At 45.9% G+C, this 16,007-nt stretch overlaps 1 protein-coding gene across 1 annotated transcript in view; it reads left to right on the forward strand.

Moving 5' to 3' along the window:
- LGR6 (leucine rich repeat containing G protein-coupled receptor 6) overlaps positions 1-16,007 on the forward strand; it is a 166,713-nt gene that overhangs the window by 64,521 nt on the left and 86,185 nt on the right. Inside the window, exon 5 of the mRNA XM_062594778.1 lies at positions 9,654-9,725. Within this exon, the coding sequence (XP_062450762.1) occupies positions 9,654-9,725 (72 nt within the window). The remainder of the gene's footprint in view (positions 1-9,653; positions 9,726-16,007) is intronic.

The following is a 16,007-nucleotide window of genomic DNA, read 5'->3' on the forward strand; positions in this document are numbered from 1 at the left end:
GCCTGTAGTTTCTATTCATTAGACCTTGCTCTGCCTTAGTCTGCTTATAATGAGCTCCAGCTACTAGTATGCCCTTTACAATTTGGCATTTACAGACTGTGCAGTTATCATTTTTTACTCTTCTTTAGCTACCTGCGGAAGGTGAGTTTTCAAGGCCTCAAATCTATTTGGAATCTTTTTCTTTCCAGTTTTTCAGCATCTGTGTTCAAGTCTGAATACCCAAAGTATTCACAGGGGTAGTACTACTTTTCACACACAGAGACTAATTGTATACAATTAATGACTGTCTTGCTGCAAGCAATCAAGTCCTGATTACATGTCATGTACAAACAGAACAGTCTCAACTAGCACTGAATAAATATTCATAGAGTCCAAAAGAGCCAACTTTCCACAGCCAAAAATAATTACGAATGAAACAGACTAGGAGGAAAAAATTAAACAGGAAAATCTGAAAAAATAATTGGAAGTTATTAGAGAACATCTTACTAGAGGTTCAAAATGCCACAATTCCTCATTTGGAAAGAAAAGGTATTTTGACGAGGAAAAAACACCATAATTAGGAAAATAAATAGAAAATGCAACATTGTATGCCTATGTATACCCAAGTTCATGCTTGAATTTGACAGCAATAATATGGTGTTCCTCTGCATGGAAATCAAGTAACTGATATGAAGTCAATGAAGTAATAAAGAAGTAATAAAGTATTTTTATGCAATATCAGGAATTAAGTGATTCTCTCAACAACAGCATCTAGATAAATATTATACATTGGTCTGTCATGTCACTTGTAACTGTACCAAACTCTCATCCCAAAACTACATGAGAACCTTCACATTCAGGAGGGGAGTACCCTTTGTGCAAGGATGGGCAGTCCCACAAGAATTGACCAAAATTTGGCTGCTTACGAGCTCTGTTTGCTTGCATATCCTCAATAGATTTTTTTTTAGGCTTCACAGCTAAAATCTGTGCATAGTTTGTCTATCCTGAATATATTCTCTTGTATCTAAATGTTACCTTTAGAGTGACACATGAGGTCAAGCCTTCTGTTCACTCTCACCATGGCAGAACTGCTCACACCATGGCATGCTGAGACAGCAAAGGCCTGAAAGCCCTGCTGAAAAAATGAGGGACCATCCAGGTGTCTCAGTCTTAATGCCTTCTGGGTAGGAAAAAGTCCTGCCAATCATCTGTCTCATTTCTGGGCCAAGAAGGGCCTAAAAGAAAGAAAAGGCTCTGCTGCAGCCCCCTCAGGCCTGGGCAAGAGGCTTGAAGATACTAATAACAGAAGTGAGAATGGAGGACATACAGTGGTTCAAACCAGGGCAAGACTGGTTTGGAATTGTGGGCTGCAGTGATAGGGGATGGAGAGGGGACAGTAGAGATAAATGAGAAGGGAAGGGAGTAAGCTGATTTTGGCAGAGTGAAGCGGTTACCAGGAGACCTGGGAGATGGAACTAAAAAAGCCTGTCCTTGCTGCAATTACTCATCTTCAGTCAGATGGAAACCTCCTTTCAGTAAATTGCTCAACTCTAGGTATTTGGGTGACCTTCTAGCCCCAGTCTATCTTGTGCATTCCTATGTTCCCTGATACATCCTTGATAAATTGGTAATAGGCTTGAGGACTCAGCAAATGAAGAGAAAAATTGCAAAATTCAATTCAAGGTGAGGTAAAACTGGTAATCTGGGACTTTGATCAATGCAGAACAGTTCATTTGACCTGAAACAAAATACTTTTGTTTCATTTTCAGGCTACTTCTTCACATTTGTTGTTTTACATTGGGTCAAACTTGAAAAAAATGATATTTCAAAGTGAAAGCTGAAAAGGTTTGCTTCAAAGTTGCCCAAAAGAATTCTTGTACATTTTGGAAAAAAATCACATTTTCCTCAGCCAAAAATGTTTGCCAACTTCAACACGGATTTTCAGATCTTCTCCTCAGGTCCTCTGGAAACTACTGCTTGGTAGAGATAGCACTTCCTCCTGCTGTAATACTCAGAAACGTCCCTGTCACCCCTGACCCTTGAACGTATACAGATGTTATCTATCTCTCAATTTCTTTGAAAGTCCCAGAAAGTCCACGTTCCTCCTCCACAAGCTACTCATAATTTCTCTCTCCTATTCTGTTGCTGCCAGTCTTCCCTCTCATTAGATCTATCTCTAATAGCTCTTTGTCAAAGCAGCTTAGAAAAGGGCTGTTTTTTTTAACCTCACCTTTTGTAATTCCTTCTTTTTATGCACATCTATTTTAGCACCACTTGAGGCTCCCCATAAATGTGGAGCTTTATGAAAGTCAGGTATCAGCTGGGCTCAGGGCTCGGCTTGTACATTAAGCTGGCCATTTGTGTCCAGTCAGCCTGTGGTCCTACAAGGCCATGTCCTTATTTGCTCAGCTCCCCTCTGCAGACCAAATGGCCATGTCTCAAAGGGATCAGAGGCAGCTTTGTGGTTACAGCACAGATGAGGTCACTAGAACTTCTCCAGCTCTACCATTTACTCACTGCATGGTCTTGGTAAAGCAATTTTCCTCACTAATGCCTCTATTTACCCATCCATTCAGTGAAAAGAACAGGCCTTTCAGGTGCCCTAGATCCTCTAGATCCTGTTAGTCATTAATTTTTACTCTGAGCTGCTCAAGAAGGTGTTATGGATGCAGTTAGCACTCTGGCTCCAGGACTCCAAAGAGACCAGATTCTTCAGTTTCAGCCAGTTTTGAAGAGGCAACATCACTGAGGAATGTCCTCCAAAGGTGACTTTCTGACGGCTGTCTGTCAGTCTGCACTTCTGGCTCCCAAGACTTCCTCTGCTCCCTGCAACAACACTGCCTCTAGCTTCAGTGGGGAAACAGAACAAACTGCACTCAGAGCAGACGAGAGGCAGTGCGGGGAGCAAGCGTGTTCCCAGCGCAGGCACTCAATGACTCTTCCCACTGAAGAAAGTCTATTCTGACTCCACTGGCAGAGAGGTGTTCAGACATGGGCCTCACACAGACAGGGAGCAGCCTGGAGTTTAGTATGACTCCTCCTTGTTTCTTTCTTTTTTTTTTCTTTTTTTCTTTCTTTCTTTCTGGCAGCAGGAAGATTGTTTAAAGTTGCTAATAAATTCCAGTTAATGAAGCCTGAAAAGCCAAAGTCGGGAGCCAAGAGAAACAAGAGCAATCAGTACAGAAGGAATAGAAAAAGGATCTTGAAAGCCGGCCTGGGAATAATAACATGTTGAAATGTGTTCACCGGCAAGGGCTTTGTTACTGTTCTTTGAATCCAAACACAAGAGCTTAGTGCCAAGTAGAGAAACTGCAGCCAAAGGCAGGTGTTCATTGCCGTTCACCTCTTGCTTCAGGGCACAGCGGCAAGATCAGACTCTTTCCCAGCCACTGGCTCTTTCACCTGTGTCTTATGAGGCCTTGGGGGGCGAAAGGACTCACCAGCACAGGGAGTGCCTTGCCTGTGCATTTGGTTGAGTTCAGTAACAGCAGGCTCAAGATCCGCACCATGGCCTATCCTCGCAGACTATTCCCTATCCCATGCAGCTCTTATGACATCATGGACTGGAGGCCAAGCAACAGCATAAGAGTAAAATGAAACAAAATGCCAACATGTGCATTGGGAATGGGACCAGAGTAGCCCCCTCTTCCCCCTCTCCCATAGAGAACACCCTCCCCCCGCTTCCTTGTCCTCTTCCCTTGTGGGTGCAAGGGCTAGTGGAGCCATGACAGGTTACAGAGCATCAACATTGCATCATTATTCCCCTGCCTAGTATTGGAGCCACTCACTTCAGCTCATGGACATCTGTAACATTCATCTTTGGAGTATTGTCCAGCACAGGGTGTCAAAGGGTGCTGGGATTTCTGGGCAGTGTTTGAGTGTGCTGGCACCACAGTTGAAATGCCTTTCCTGGAGCAGTGGAATAACATGTCTGGAGCAGGGCACTCCTGGGAGAGCAGCTTTAGTAGGTGTCCTGATATTCCTGTGACAGAGTAGACTGCAGAAGTCTCTGGTAGAGAGACAGACACTTGCAGGACAGTGACCTCATGCAATCCTGGCCATCTCTACAAGGCAGCAGAACCTTACCTTGTCATGCCAAAACTTGGAGAGTCATCACCATTCCCTTGACAGCTGCCTCGCCTGACATGGCACTCTATTCCCAGATAGCCTGCCTGTGGCTGAGAAGTATTGATCTTTCTGTGAACTGCAGCTCCTCTGAACATTTGGAGACTGTTGTTCTCCTCCAGGACACTGCCTAACTCATGTCTGAGAAGGCATCAGAACACTATGATTGAGCACACTGCTGTGGGTCACCTCCAACTTGTTAGTGACAACAAGAATTGCCACAGTTTATATTATGTCCTCCTGGTTGACATTTCCTCCTCAGCAAAAGAAAACACTGATCACCAGTTCAGTACATGTGACAGCACAGGGAGAGTCAGAGGATAATTCTTCTGAAGAGGTCTTGCAATGGTCACTTCTGTGAAATCTGTCACGGTGTGGAGGCAGGCAATGGCCAAAGTACCAGGGAGGATGTGAGAAAAGGGCTTCTGTGGGATTCTCCATTGTGTACATTAAATGATAAAGCAAAGTTATTGATTTGGCCCAAAACAGATTTAAAATGTAGTGAAAATTTTATAGATTTTTGTTCCTTTTCTTTGCCATTTGGGCTAAGGATAGTATTCAGCATCTCAAAAGTCCTTGTGAATGAGTATAACTCACCCTGACTTTCCACAAGACTCCCTTCCAAATGACTACCTATGTTCTGGGGTATTCCAAGTGGGGCCCCTTAGTAGAGTAAAAAATAAAAGCAGGAGTGAAGGTTTGGAGGGAGCAAATGTCCCACAAAAATCTTGACAGCTTATATTATAAGGGAATAGAGAGAATACATTTAATGTCCTGTATTGGGTTGCTCACTAATGAGTTGTGTCTTATTAAATCTTACCTGGCAAATTAGTCTAAAATAGCTTGCATATGAATATTCATGTGGGTTGAAAACTGGTTTGAAGACCATAAACAAGACCATCAATCTATCGAGTTGGAACAGGCATTTGGTGGGTGCATGGAGAGCAGAGTTAAGAACAGGTTTGCATAGTCTCCTCCTCAGTGATGGAGTAAGGCAGTAAAGACCATGTTAGAGACCTCCACAGGATACCAAACTAGGATCAGCTGCGGATTCCTATGTGGGAAGGGAGAGTCCAAGCCTGAGTCTTTTCTCAAATACACTATGTTTTCACTTGTGTAACTTAATTGGCTTCATTCCTGTTTCATGCAAACATGAGAACAAACTCAAGTATAATGTGGAGAATTTGGTCCTTTGTGTTTCCAGGAGATGGCAAAGTCTAGGTGTGATGACACTGTTTAGACAGGAGTGCTGAGAATTTATCTGAGCACAGATTTGGCCTCGATAGCAAAAGTGTTTGAGAAATGAACTAGAGCAAGAGATCAAAGAAGTAAACTGACAAATACAATAAAGATCTGGCAAAGGAAAAATTCCACCAGATATAGACATACATGTTTGTCCTGTTCTGCCAATGGGCAATGTTCCTGCCTCCTAATGTGAATGATAAGGGCATCATCATGTTGCCTGAGCACATGACATGAGCAATCATGCCCAATAAACATCCCTTGGGTGTGCCATGGAAGCTGCAGCATGACCAAGAGGCCTAAGATACAGGAAGGGTAGGAGCCTATGGTAACTGAACTATAGCAACCATGAGCTGGTAAACCACGAGGCTGTTCCAACTTGGAGTGTATTGTGAATGCAGATTAAAGCATGGAGGAATGTTCCCAGAAATCACTGGGGGGGGGGGGCAGAATTCAAAATCCACTGAACATGCAAGCTTTCCAAAGCAAGCCAGTCAGCTCCAGCTCCCATCCTCCCCTTCCACCTGGCCTTTTTCTTCCTCTTCCACCAGCCACTTTTAGTCCAGAGCTCCCTTTTCCTCACAACTCCTATCTCATAATGGTTATAAGCGCCACTGGAGAACAGGACAGTAGGGCAAACAGCAGAATCAAGTCTGCCTGTTCTAAAGATAGACCTGAGCTGAAGTCCTATGCCTGAACAAGCCGGAGTGGAGCAATGCAGACCAGACATTCACTGCTGAAAGAGCAGCTCCCTATTCCCTTGTACACTAGGGGCGTAAGTGGATGCCACAGCTTAGTCATTTTTTACAGAGATATTTGGAAACATTGCTTCAGTCTTGCCCATGGAAGGAATGAATGAAGAGATGTCTCAGAGGAAGTCACACTAGCAACATCATTTAAAGTGTCATTATTCCCTTTTAAATAGAAAAGAAGGAACCATTTCAGAGAATTTCCTAGGATTTGTCTTCTAGAGATACAGTCAACTAGTGCCTGCTTGCCAGTCTGGGAGATTTCTGGAGAGTCTGGAAGGGAGAAATACGGAGGAGAGAATCAAGTCCTAGAGAGGCTGTCAAGTGCCAACGGACAATGGAAGAGTTACACACTGTGGGAACTCATTGTGTCTTGAGTCCCTTGTACAAATTGACCTAGCAGCTAAAGACATGGAAGCAGGCATTTCTTCCTGGCAGGCACCCCTACTACTTGGCAGTATACCTCAAAAGACCTATCCTTTCCTATCCTATTCTCAAAGGCATGGGACAGGCATGTCCTCTTGCCTGGGATACCTGGCTACCACTTCCAGCATCATGTAGTCGTCCTGGGCAGGTACAGCAAGCCTCCAAAGCCCACACTCCCAGAGCTGTGTGCACACCTCTGTCATATACCCTAGTAGGAAAGTGAAGCCACTGCCTATGTGCATGAACAGAGACATCTCCCATTCTCCCATCTCTACAAACGTGCAAGTTAGCACAGCCCGCCCTGGATTTCAGCAATTCTGGCAGTTGCCTTGGAAGACAGATTGAGTGAAGTGGATGTGGTTAGTGCATCCCCTTGTGCCCACTCCTCAGCTCAACACTTAGCTCTACACCTGGGGGAGAGAAGCTGAGCTGCCCTGGCAGTGAGGAGGAGGTAAGGATACCAGAGAGATGAGCTGGAGGATAGAGATAAGTTAGCGGCACAGCATAGTCTCAGTGTGACAGGGACAAGGATAGAGGCAGGAGCAACAGAGGGCCATTGCTGCCTTTTCCAGGACTGGAGAATTTTTTGTGCTTCTCAAATCACCCAGAGATGATATCCAGGGAGACCATGAACCTCCCTCTGCAGATTAGTTTTTCCCTCACATTCTGTTTTGTCCATGATGCTGAGAAGCCACAAGCTGGCATAGAATGTGTCCTACCAGCAAGCATTGGCCACCCTGCTTGGGGCCAAGAGTGCAAGCCTGGCCTTGATCCAAGTTGTTAGTGCTTCTGCTGCTAATCATAGAGGTCCCAGCTCTATCTGGGGACCTGGCAAGAGGGTTTGGGTCCCAAAGACACACCCAAGCACATGTAAACAAAGGCAAATAGCTGCCAGGAAATAAGCTAAAAGGCACATACAGCTGGGAATATGTGTGGAATCCTGCTGGCTGAGGCACAGGGGCAGACAGGAGCTCCAGGAAGGTGAGAACAGACAGCCCCCCATAGAGGACTCATTAAGACCTGGTGGGGTGTTGGGAGCCCACTGAGGATGCCGTGCTGAAACACCTCCCCTCCAGGCGAGCACTCTGGTCTCCTGGACAACACTCCTTCCCATGTGGAAATCAGCAATCAAAGAAGCAATTACTCCAAATCACAGCCCCCAAGTGACAAATAGCCCAGCCTGCCAGGCAGCTTGCATACTGCAAAGACGCAGGTTACAACCTGCTCTAACACATTAAAGAGACGACCCTGTGCTCTTTGTGCTGTCAGAGGCCTAATTATGGGAGCAATTTTCTCTAGATTCCTGAGGAGAGAGACAGGGAGGGAGAGAACTTGGGCATCCACACAAGCTTGCACAGCCACCAGTGACTGTGGCTCCCCAAAACAGCTCAAACCCTCTTCATGACCTTTTTAGTCCCCTCAGTGCAATGTATTCTGCTTCCAGCCTGGATTACACTGCTCATGTTGAACACCTGTCTCCTTCGCAGACAAAATTTTGAAAAAGGAAATGCTTTTCTTGCCAATACTAAATGAATATGCCATGTTTGCAAGCATATGTGCCCAATCTCTTCGTCCTGGTTTGAAGTTTCTCAGAGTTTCGAGATGTACCTGAGCACAAGCATGTTTATTATTGTCTTTTGGAGATGCAGTATTTCACTCCAAGTTGTGTGGACAAAAACAGTTTCTTACTCTGTGGCTATAGAAAAGTCCAACCTTGACCTCTCTTTGACCACTTGGGGATCATAAAGTAAAGCACAAATGCAGCAGTGATTTGAGGTTTTAACCTCATGATTTTTAAATTTGTCTTCATGATTTTTGGATGCTGGGCGTGAGGATGGGGTTCAGGTTTGTCCTTGTGGGAAAGCAGGAGGAGGGGAAGATCTCCAATTCCTACATTAAGCCTAGGATCAAAAATCCTGGATTTTATTCCTGGCTCCCCCACAGCCTCCCACTATAATTTTAGGACTACAGTCCCTATCTGTGAAAGTGATGGTAACAGTGAAAACTGTTTGCAGTTTTCAATGTCACTGAAAAACCCAAATCCATGTTAATGTCTCAGTCTGTTCTAGGTCTTGCTAAAATTTGGGCACACTGCTCAGATGATCCTATACAACAGTGAATACCAATTTTTCTTTGAGAATTTTTTCCATCATTCTGAATGTTGTCTCTTGCTCTTTGTGCTGTGACCCTGGTGGTCTCAGTCTCCTCCGGGATGCTGTTCTTCATTTTGTCTTTCTCTCCCCCATCCCTTCACATTCATCTCCTCCCACACTGTCCCTATTTTTGTCTTCCCTCCTATTGTTTTCTCTGACCACTGTTCATCCTCACTGCCTATCTGAGAACCACTTTTTCCAGCTCTGACCTGGTTTTGCAAACCATACTCAGATGAGCTGGCCCTCTTGTAGCATCTGCATGGTATTCCCCATCTCCTGCCCCTTCCCCAGTCTCCCCTTGCAAAAGCAGTATCAAACTCTCATGGGTGGAAAGGAGCTAAGTCTTTTCCGTGACCACCCAGGTCAAAGTAGGGCCAAGAATGATGAAGTGAAAGCAAACGAGGTGGAATAAGACTTTGACAAATTGATCTGTAAGGCAAAGCAGAACCTGCAGGATGCAGAAACAGGACACATCCAGATATCTGGGACAGCTAAGGGGCAAAAGCCATGATTTAGACATATCTCTCCCAGGACCCACTTATGCCTGAGCAGAAAGTAACTCTCCTCGTGCTACACCCTCACTGCAGATGTTTGGCTGTGAAGCAGGGCCTGAATGTTAGTCAGTGCCACTAGGCAAAGGTCTCTTATACAGGCAGCCACAGGAAGTCTGTGCTGTAGTATCTGTGAAGTGGGGTCCTTTCCAGGTATCTAGGGAATGACTTCAGCCACAAGCTATCCCCAAATGCTGAAAGCACTGAACTAAGGGCTGGCCATTATTTTCTTTGCATATGTTCCCCAGCCATAAAAGTGGATCATATACAAAGATTGCCTGAGCCCACACCTGCAGCTCAGCTTCCACGTGTCAAAGCACTCTCTCTGAGAAGTCTGTAGCAAGATGCATGAATTATTAAGCCTCTGCAGACAAGGGATTGTCATTACAAGGATGTTGACACATTGCTGGCTCTTCTTTTTGCTGCAGACGCCTCTCTGGAAACCAGATCTCCAGGATCCCAGGGGAAGCTTTTTCTGGCCTCTATAATCTGAAGATTCTGTAAGTAATTCACTCCTTCTGCACAGCTACCACCATCTCCCCTTGTTTCCCACAGCACCACAGTACTGGCCATGCACTGGGACTTGCAGCCAGCCAGAGGAAGCTGCGAAGTTACAAGGTGGTGTAGTGTCAGTTCTTAAACCCATGCCACCTAACATGCACACTTGGTGAGAGGAAGCTGCATCCCATCCCAGGTCCCACATGCCACTAACATCACTTCCTTGCTTCTGCTGCAACAGACTATGAGCAGATCATCTCCAGGGTACAGCCTTTCACGCCTTGCAGGGGGGAAAAAAAAGGAAAAAAAAAAAAAAAGAGAGAGAGAGAATTTGAAGAGGTTCATATTTTGGATAAAATGCCCAAAATATCCTATGGGTTACACTGCCCATATGTTCTCAGAGCTACAGGTGTGGTCTCCAGACCCCAAACTGGCACCCATCTGTCCTATCCAGTACAGCAGGGTCTTGGGATTGGGCTAGAACAACTGAAATGTCTAGATACCTGTGCACAGACAAGCACTTTGGAAAGACTGTGTATTCTGCTCAACTTGGCTACCTCTTTGCAACCAATCTGCCTTTTCTGCAAATTGAGTGCCTGACTGCAGGCAGGACAGATGGCCCAGGAGGTCTCTGGGAGGCTCTGAAGTTACCTGCCCCCAGGCGAGATAAAATCTTTGCACAGTATGACTACAGCCTGAGCTCAGCAGGCTCACAGGACAAGGAGGACATGTACAGATGGATCTCAGGAGCATTGCAGTGTTCAGGCCATGCCCAGAAACTACCAAACCAGGTAAATAAAGGTCTAGTCATTGTGGGCAGGCCACCCACCTCTGTCCATTCATTGGGAAAGGCTGGGACTGCCCATGCCTGCAGGAAGGTTTGAGTGACAAAGGTTACCAGCAAACTCCTCCCTAGGGACTGAAGGTGTCCCACTGGTCCTGATACGACATAGTTTTTGCATCCGTGAGACAAGCCCACAGAGTCTGTGCAGGGTATAGAGCGGCAAATCCCTCTTTCTCCCTTTCAGGAACCATTTCAAAAACCTCCTGCAATAAACATTTCATCCCCAAGGATGTTTTGAACTCAGCCGCAATGTGAATTTGTTGTAGCCAGCCCAGTTTATACAGAGCAAGCAGGTACAAACTTGCTCCCAGGATTAGAAAGTATAGGCTGTTTACTACATCTTCTGAAGATGTAAAGTATGAATCCTGCCCTAAATCTCAGGGCTTAGAGATTTATCCATCCCCTGCATTAGGCAACAAATCAAAGGAACAGTGGAAAAACCGCAGCTCTCCCACCCAATTTCAACAAGAGAAATTTTCTACTCTGGGAACTTGGGAGCTTTGAAAGCTGCTTTTGATCAATTTCTGCTTGTGTCAGGCCCAGCTAACTACTGATGCAGAATATAAGAATGAAGTCTCCCTTCCACAGCCAACACAGCTCCCAGCAGGTTGCAATAACAAGAAAAATATGCTCTCTCTGTCCTGCTGTCAGCATGCAGATGAGCTCATGGACGCCCCACAAGCTTCACCGTGGTTGCAGACACCAGGAAGGGCAGGTTCACAAGTGGCCCCATTCCAAGAAAAGCCCTAAAGGATTAGAGCATCTGTCTCTGTATTTCCAATTAGGATTTGGGGGGCAGGTTTAACTCAACCAGTTAGAGTGTGGTGCTGCTAATGCCAAGGTTGTGGGTTCAATCCCCGTATGGGCTATGCTGAGAGTTGGACTAGATGATCTCCAGAGGTCCCTTCCAACCTTACTATTCTATGATTCTAATACAGCTGCACAGAGAAACTTGCTCCAGACTATCTTGTGAGTTGAAGGGAGAGCTGTGGTCTGCGTCCTGATCCTTTAGGACAATTTGCCTTACTCAGCCAGACTGTGCCCAGTGACAGAGTATGGTAACTGGGCTGTCACAGCAAGCCCCTGCATCATAACCAATCCAGCGCTTCCTTAAATTTACATCAAAACCCCTGACTTTTCCCATGGAGATATGAAGAGGACAAGCCCAGATCAAAAGCCAAGGAAGGAAAGGTTGATGCTCATAGTGACTGGCCCATGCAGGCCCTGCTATGGGACTGTTATTTAAAGTTCCTCCTTTCTAAAAGCATGGCATTGCCAGCCTTCATATCACTGGAAGCATTTCTTTTTCCAAAGCTTTTGACACTTTCCTGGCCACATTTGCAGAGATACATTGGGCTATGGTGTGCTTTTGCTCTAGGAGCTGCTGTAACTATTTTCTGTAATAGTGTTGCTGGCTCCACAGGAGTGAGGTCATTGGATGTAGTTGTCAATTCCCTCCAGGCTTCTGGTACTTACTTCCTCCAGGAACAAAGATCATACACCCTCTTTTTTACTCCTCTGCCACCACGAGAGTGAGGCAAGCAGCAAGGGGTATGGAAAAGGTAGGCTAGTCCCTGGGAATTTGCTGGAACAGGATTAGAAAATCTGCCAGGATAGACTTTTGGAACATTCCAGCTTTAATCACACTGGAAGGGCTCTTGGCAAGGATAGGAATTCTCACTGATTTCTTCAGCTTAGAGAAGACAAAATAAAACTGCACAATGCTAAAGAAGGATGTTTCTCACTAGGCAGTGTCCCTGCTGGGGCTACACAAAAGACTGTAGGAGACGTATGGTTGAGGCCCTTTGGGGCTACTGTGATGTATAGGATAAGTTATCACAGGATCACACAGAATCGTTAAGGTTGGAAGGGACCTCTGGAGATCATCTAGTCCAACCTCCCTGCTCAAGCAGGGTCACCTAGAGCATGTTAGACAGGGTTGCATCCAGACGGACTTTGAATATCTTCAGAGAAGGAGACTCCACAACCTCTCTGGGCAACCTGTTCCAGTTGGGGGCCAAAGTAGCTCAGCTGGGAGAGCATTAGACTGAAGACCTAAAGATCTAAAGTTCAAGCCTGGGCTTCAGCAAGGGGGGTCCTTGTTACTGTAACCCTGTCTAAGATGCTCTAGGTAACCCTGCTTGAGTAGGGGGGTTGGACTAGATGATCTCCAGAGGTCCCTTCCAACCTTGCCAATTCTGTGATTCCATGGTTCAGTGCTCCGTCACTCTCACAGTGAAGAAATTTCTCCTCACATTCAGGCAGAACTTCCTGTGGTTCAGTTTCTGCCCATTCCCTCTTGTCCTGTCACATGAGACAACTGAAAAGATTTTAGCCCCATCTCCTTGACACCCTTCCTTCAGGTCCTTATAGACATTGATAAGATCCCCCCTCAGTCTTCTCTTCTCCAGGCTAATGGGGGTTTAAGCAAGTGTCAGGGAGGACAAAGAGGCATAAATTATTATGCATCATATGCGGTTTGGGGACTAGGTTTAGCTTGGTTGATTAGAGCATGGTGCTAATAATGCCAAGGTCGTGGCTTCGATCCCCATATGTGCCACTTGTTTGAGGTTTGGACTAGATGATCTCCAGAGGTCCCTTCCAACCTTACCAATTCTATGATTCTTGGAACTGATGTTACCACCTTCTATGATTCTGTGATCCACAGAAGCTCCACAGAGCACATGGAAGTGTACTCTGTACTAGTTGTACTTGGTACCTAGTGAGTGACAGTTTGGCCCCTCATACATTGATGGCCTAACAGGACTGCCATGAAAATACATTGCACAGAGTGTAAAACACAGTTGTTTTACACTGATACAAGCTGCACTGGTCCAAGTCCAGATCAAATCCTTGCTCCCTATGCTCTGTGTGTTTCTCAGCCCAGAACATACACACAGAGAATTTAGGACCGATAAAAAAATCCTAAGGTCATATAATTCTCTCTGAAATTTCTTCTCCACCAAAAAAAATATATGCATCTTGAAGGAGGTATCTAGAGAGACAATTTGCAGAGACCATGAGGCAGAAGAAATCAGAGAAATAGTGAGATGAAAGGTATTGAGAGAAACAGCAACAATCCTGTCTCTTAGCTTGAGTTAGAGCTGAGCCATCAAGCTTATACCTGATTTTCCTGACTCTGTAAGAAGCCAAGAGAGACAAGCACTCTGAGAGGGTGAGTCACCCTTCAGCCTGTACATTCAGATATTGGAGGTGCACTGAACTCTTCAGCTGATGCCAGACTCCCCTTCTCAGCCAGCAAAGGTACAGAGACAGACTCCAAAGCCAGATACCAAACTGGAGCCAGATGGCAACTAGGAAGTATGCTTTTTACCTCTACCGAGGCAACATGCACCTGCAAGATGCAGGACTCATAACGGCTTGGTTAATGGAAGCAACAACTGGAAGAAGCAGAATGCTGCAAGAGAGAGGCCAAAAGGAAAGCTCTGTAGACAGACAGGAATAATTGGCTGCACATCTACAGGTAGGGACTCACTGACAGTCCTGCAGAAATGGCCTGGGGTTGGTGGAGATCCCAGGAGACCTGAAGACTAATTTGCTCTTGGAAAAGGCAGACACCTTCTGGGCATGCCTAAATGGGGGTGCAATGGCAGGACATAAGTAGAAATCCTCCTGCTCCTCCTGATGCTAAGGAGCCCTTGGTTGGGCTGCACTCTCTCGTGATGGCCTTGCCCTGCAGACATGGAGCAGCTGGAGGGTATCCAGGGGACAATGGGCAGAAGGATCAGAAAATGACTGGTCAACATCTGTGAGGAGAACATAGTAAACACTACAAGGCTATAGAAGAATGTACTTAGGATAATTCATCCAGAATAGAAAAAACTAGGGAGACATCCTGAAAGCATCAAGCATAGAGATATGCAGGGTGCTAATTCCCACATCCCCCACATCATTGGGCAGGAGGGAGGGGGACCCTCTGCCTATGCCTTCTACCTGTATCTTCTGTGCAAGGCTGGTCTGTTGGCAGCACAGATGACCACGCTGAGTTGCCCAGGGTAGATCAGCAGCTGCTTAAACCTCAGACACTCTGACCATCTATAATTCCTGCTCTAGTGACTACTGCTACAGCTTTAACTATCCTGTCACTCCATTATCATCCCACCTGCCTGCTTCTCCCTGCATCCTGGCATTCTCAAAATGCTTCCCTGTTCCCCTTCCTGGAGGGATAAGAGAGAAAGGAATGGCCCTGTCAGGCACTCCTCTGAGCTTCTTGCTGGCTGCTCTGCATGGACACAGGCCAAACGTAGGGACCACCGAGCCCCATGAGCTTCAGTGCTGCTGTGCCCAGAACCTATTCCTGCCTGGTGCACACTGCAAGGCTAGTGTGACCCCTCCAAGGTGACTGTCACTCAGAGAGGGGTGTGAGGTCAGTGGCTAGTGGGAGAGGTGTGAATTGTGCCCTGTCAAGTCCATAATTAGAGTCCTCAGTTCTTCTCCCATGCAGTAAAACAGGAGTAACCAGGCTAAGTACAACTGCCTTGCTTGCCCAGCTGACTGATGCTTGTGAAAGGGGATCAAAAAACCCAACTCTAGATGTCCTGGGCGCTCTGTGCCCTGTGCCTCTGTGCAATCGAGTGGGATCAAGAAACTTGGCCAGGCTGATGGCAGGCACACAAGGACCAACACAATTTCTGAGGCTCCTGAATCCTACCCATGGGTTTGTCTCCACAGTCAAAGCGTACTGGGAGGATAAGACAGTGGTTCCTGTAGCACAGTGATGAATAATTCACGTTAGTTAAAAATAAGATTCAGGGCAGAGTTGTAGACTCTGCTGCTTCAGAAAGGGGCTTTAGGAATTACATTTCAGTGGACACCCATGGGATCTTGGAGTCACTATAAAATCTGAACTCAGTGCTAGGAGATGGTCAACAAAAGTATTAAAACAAAATCCATTGTCATGTTACTCTTGGTTCATGGTGCCTTGTATCTATTATGAGTCTCATCTCAAACCAGTATCACAGAATGAGAAACTCTCCAGATAGCCTTCAGCATGGAATGGTTTCCAAACTGACCGTTTTTGATGTAGAGAAGCCATGTTCAAAGAAGACATATCAGACATCTCTGAAACCACTAGACATTGTTATTTTCCACAACTGCAGGGCTGCTAGAGAAGTGATTGAACATCAAAGCTGGACACATAATTACCTCCAACTCATCATCACAGCATGATACAGAGAGGGTAAAATTAGAAAATAGTCTCAAACAGGATTAGGTAAGTTCCTAGGGGACAGGGCCACCCTGGTACTATTCCCAAAATTCTACGTACAGCCTAAGGCTCAGGAAAGCCCTAGGTTGGCTCACCAGGAGCTCAGGTGTGAGCAGGAAAAGACGTGCTGCATGCACTGACCATTGCTGGATGTTCCAGAATGCTTTTTCTTATGGTCTGGTATTAAGAACAACCCCCCTGTCAGGCTTCTGG

This window comes from Rhea pennata, chromosome 25 (genome assembly GCF_028389875.1).
Source record: "Rhea pennata isolate bPtePen1 chromosome 25, bPtePen1.pri, whole genome shotgun sequence".
NCBI classification, from domain to species: Eukaryota; Metazoa; Chordata; class Aves; order Rheiformes; family Rheidae; genus Rhea; species Rhea pennata.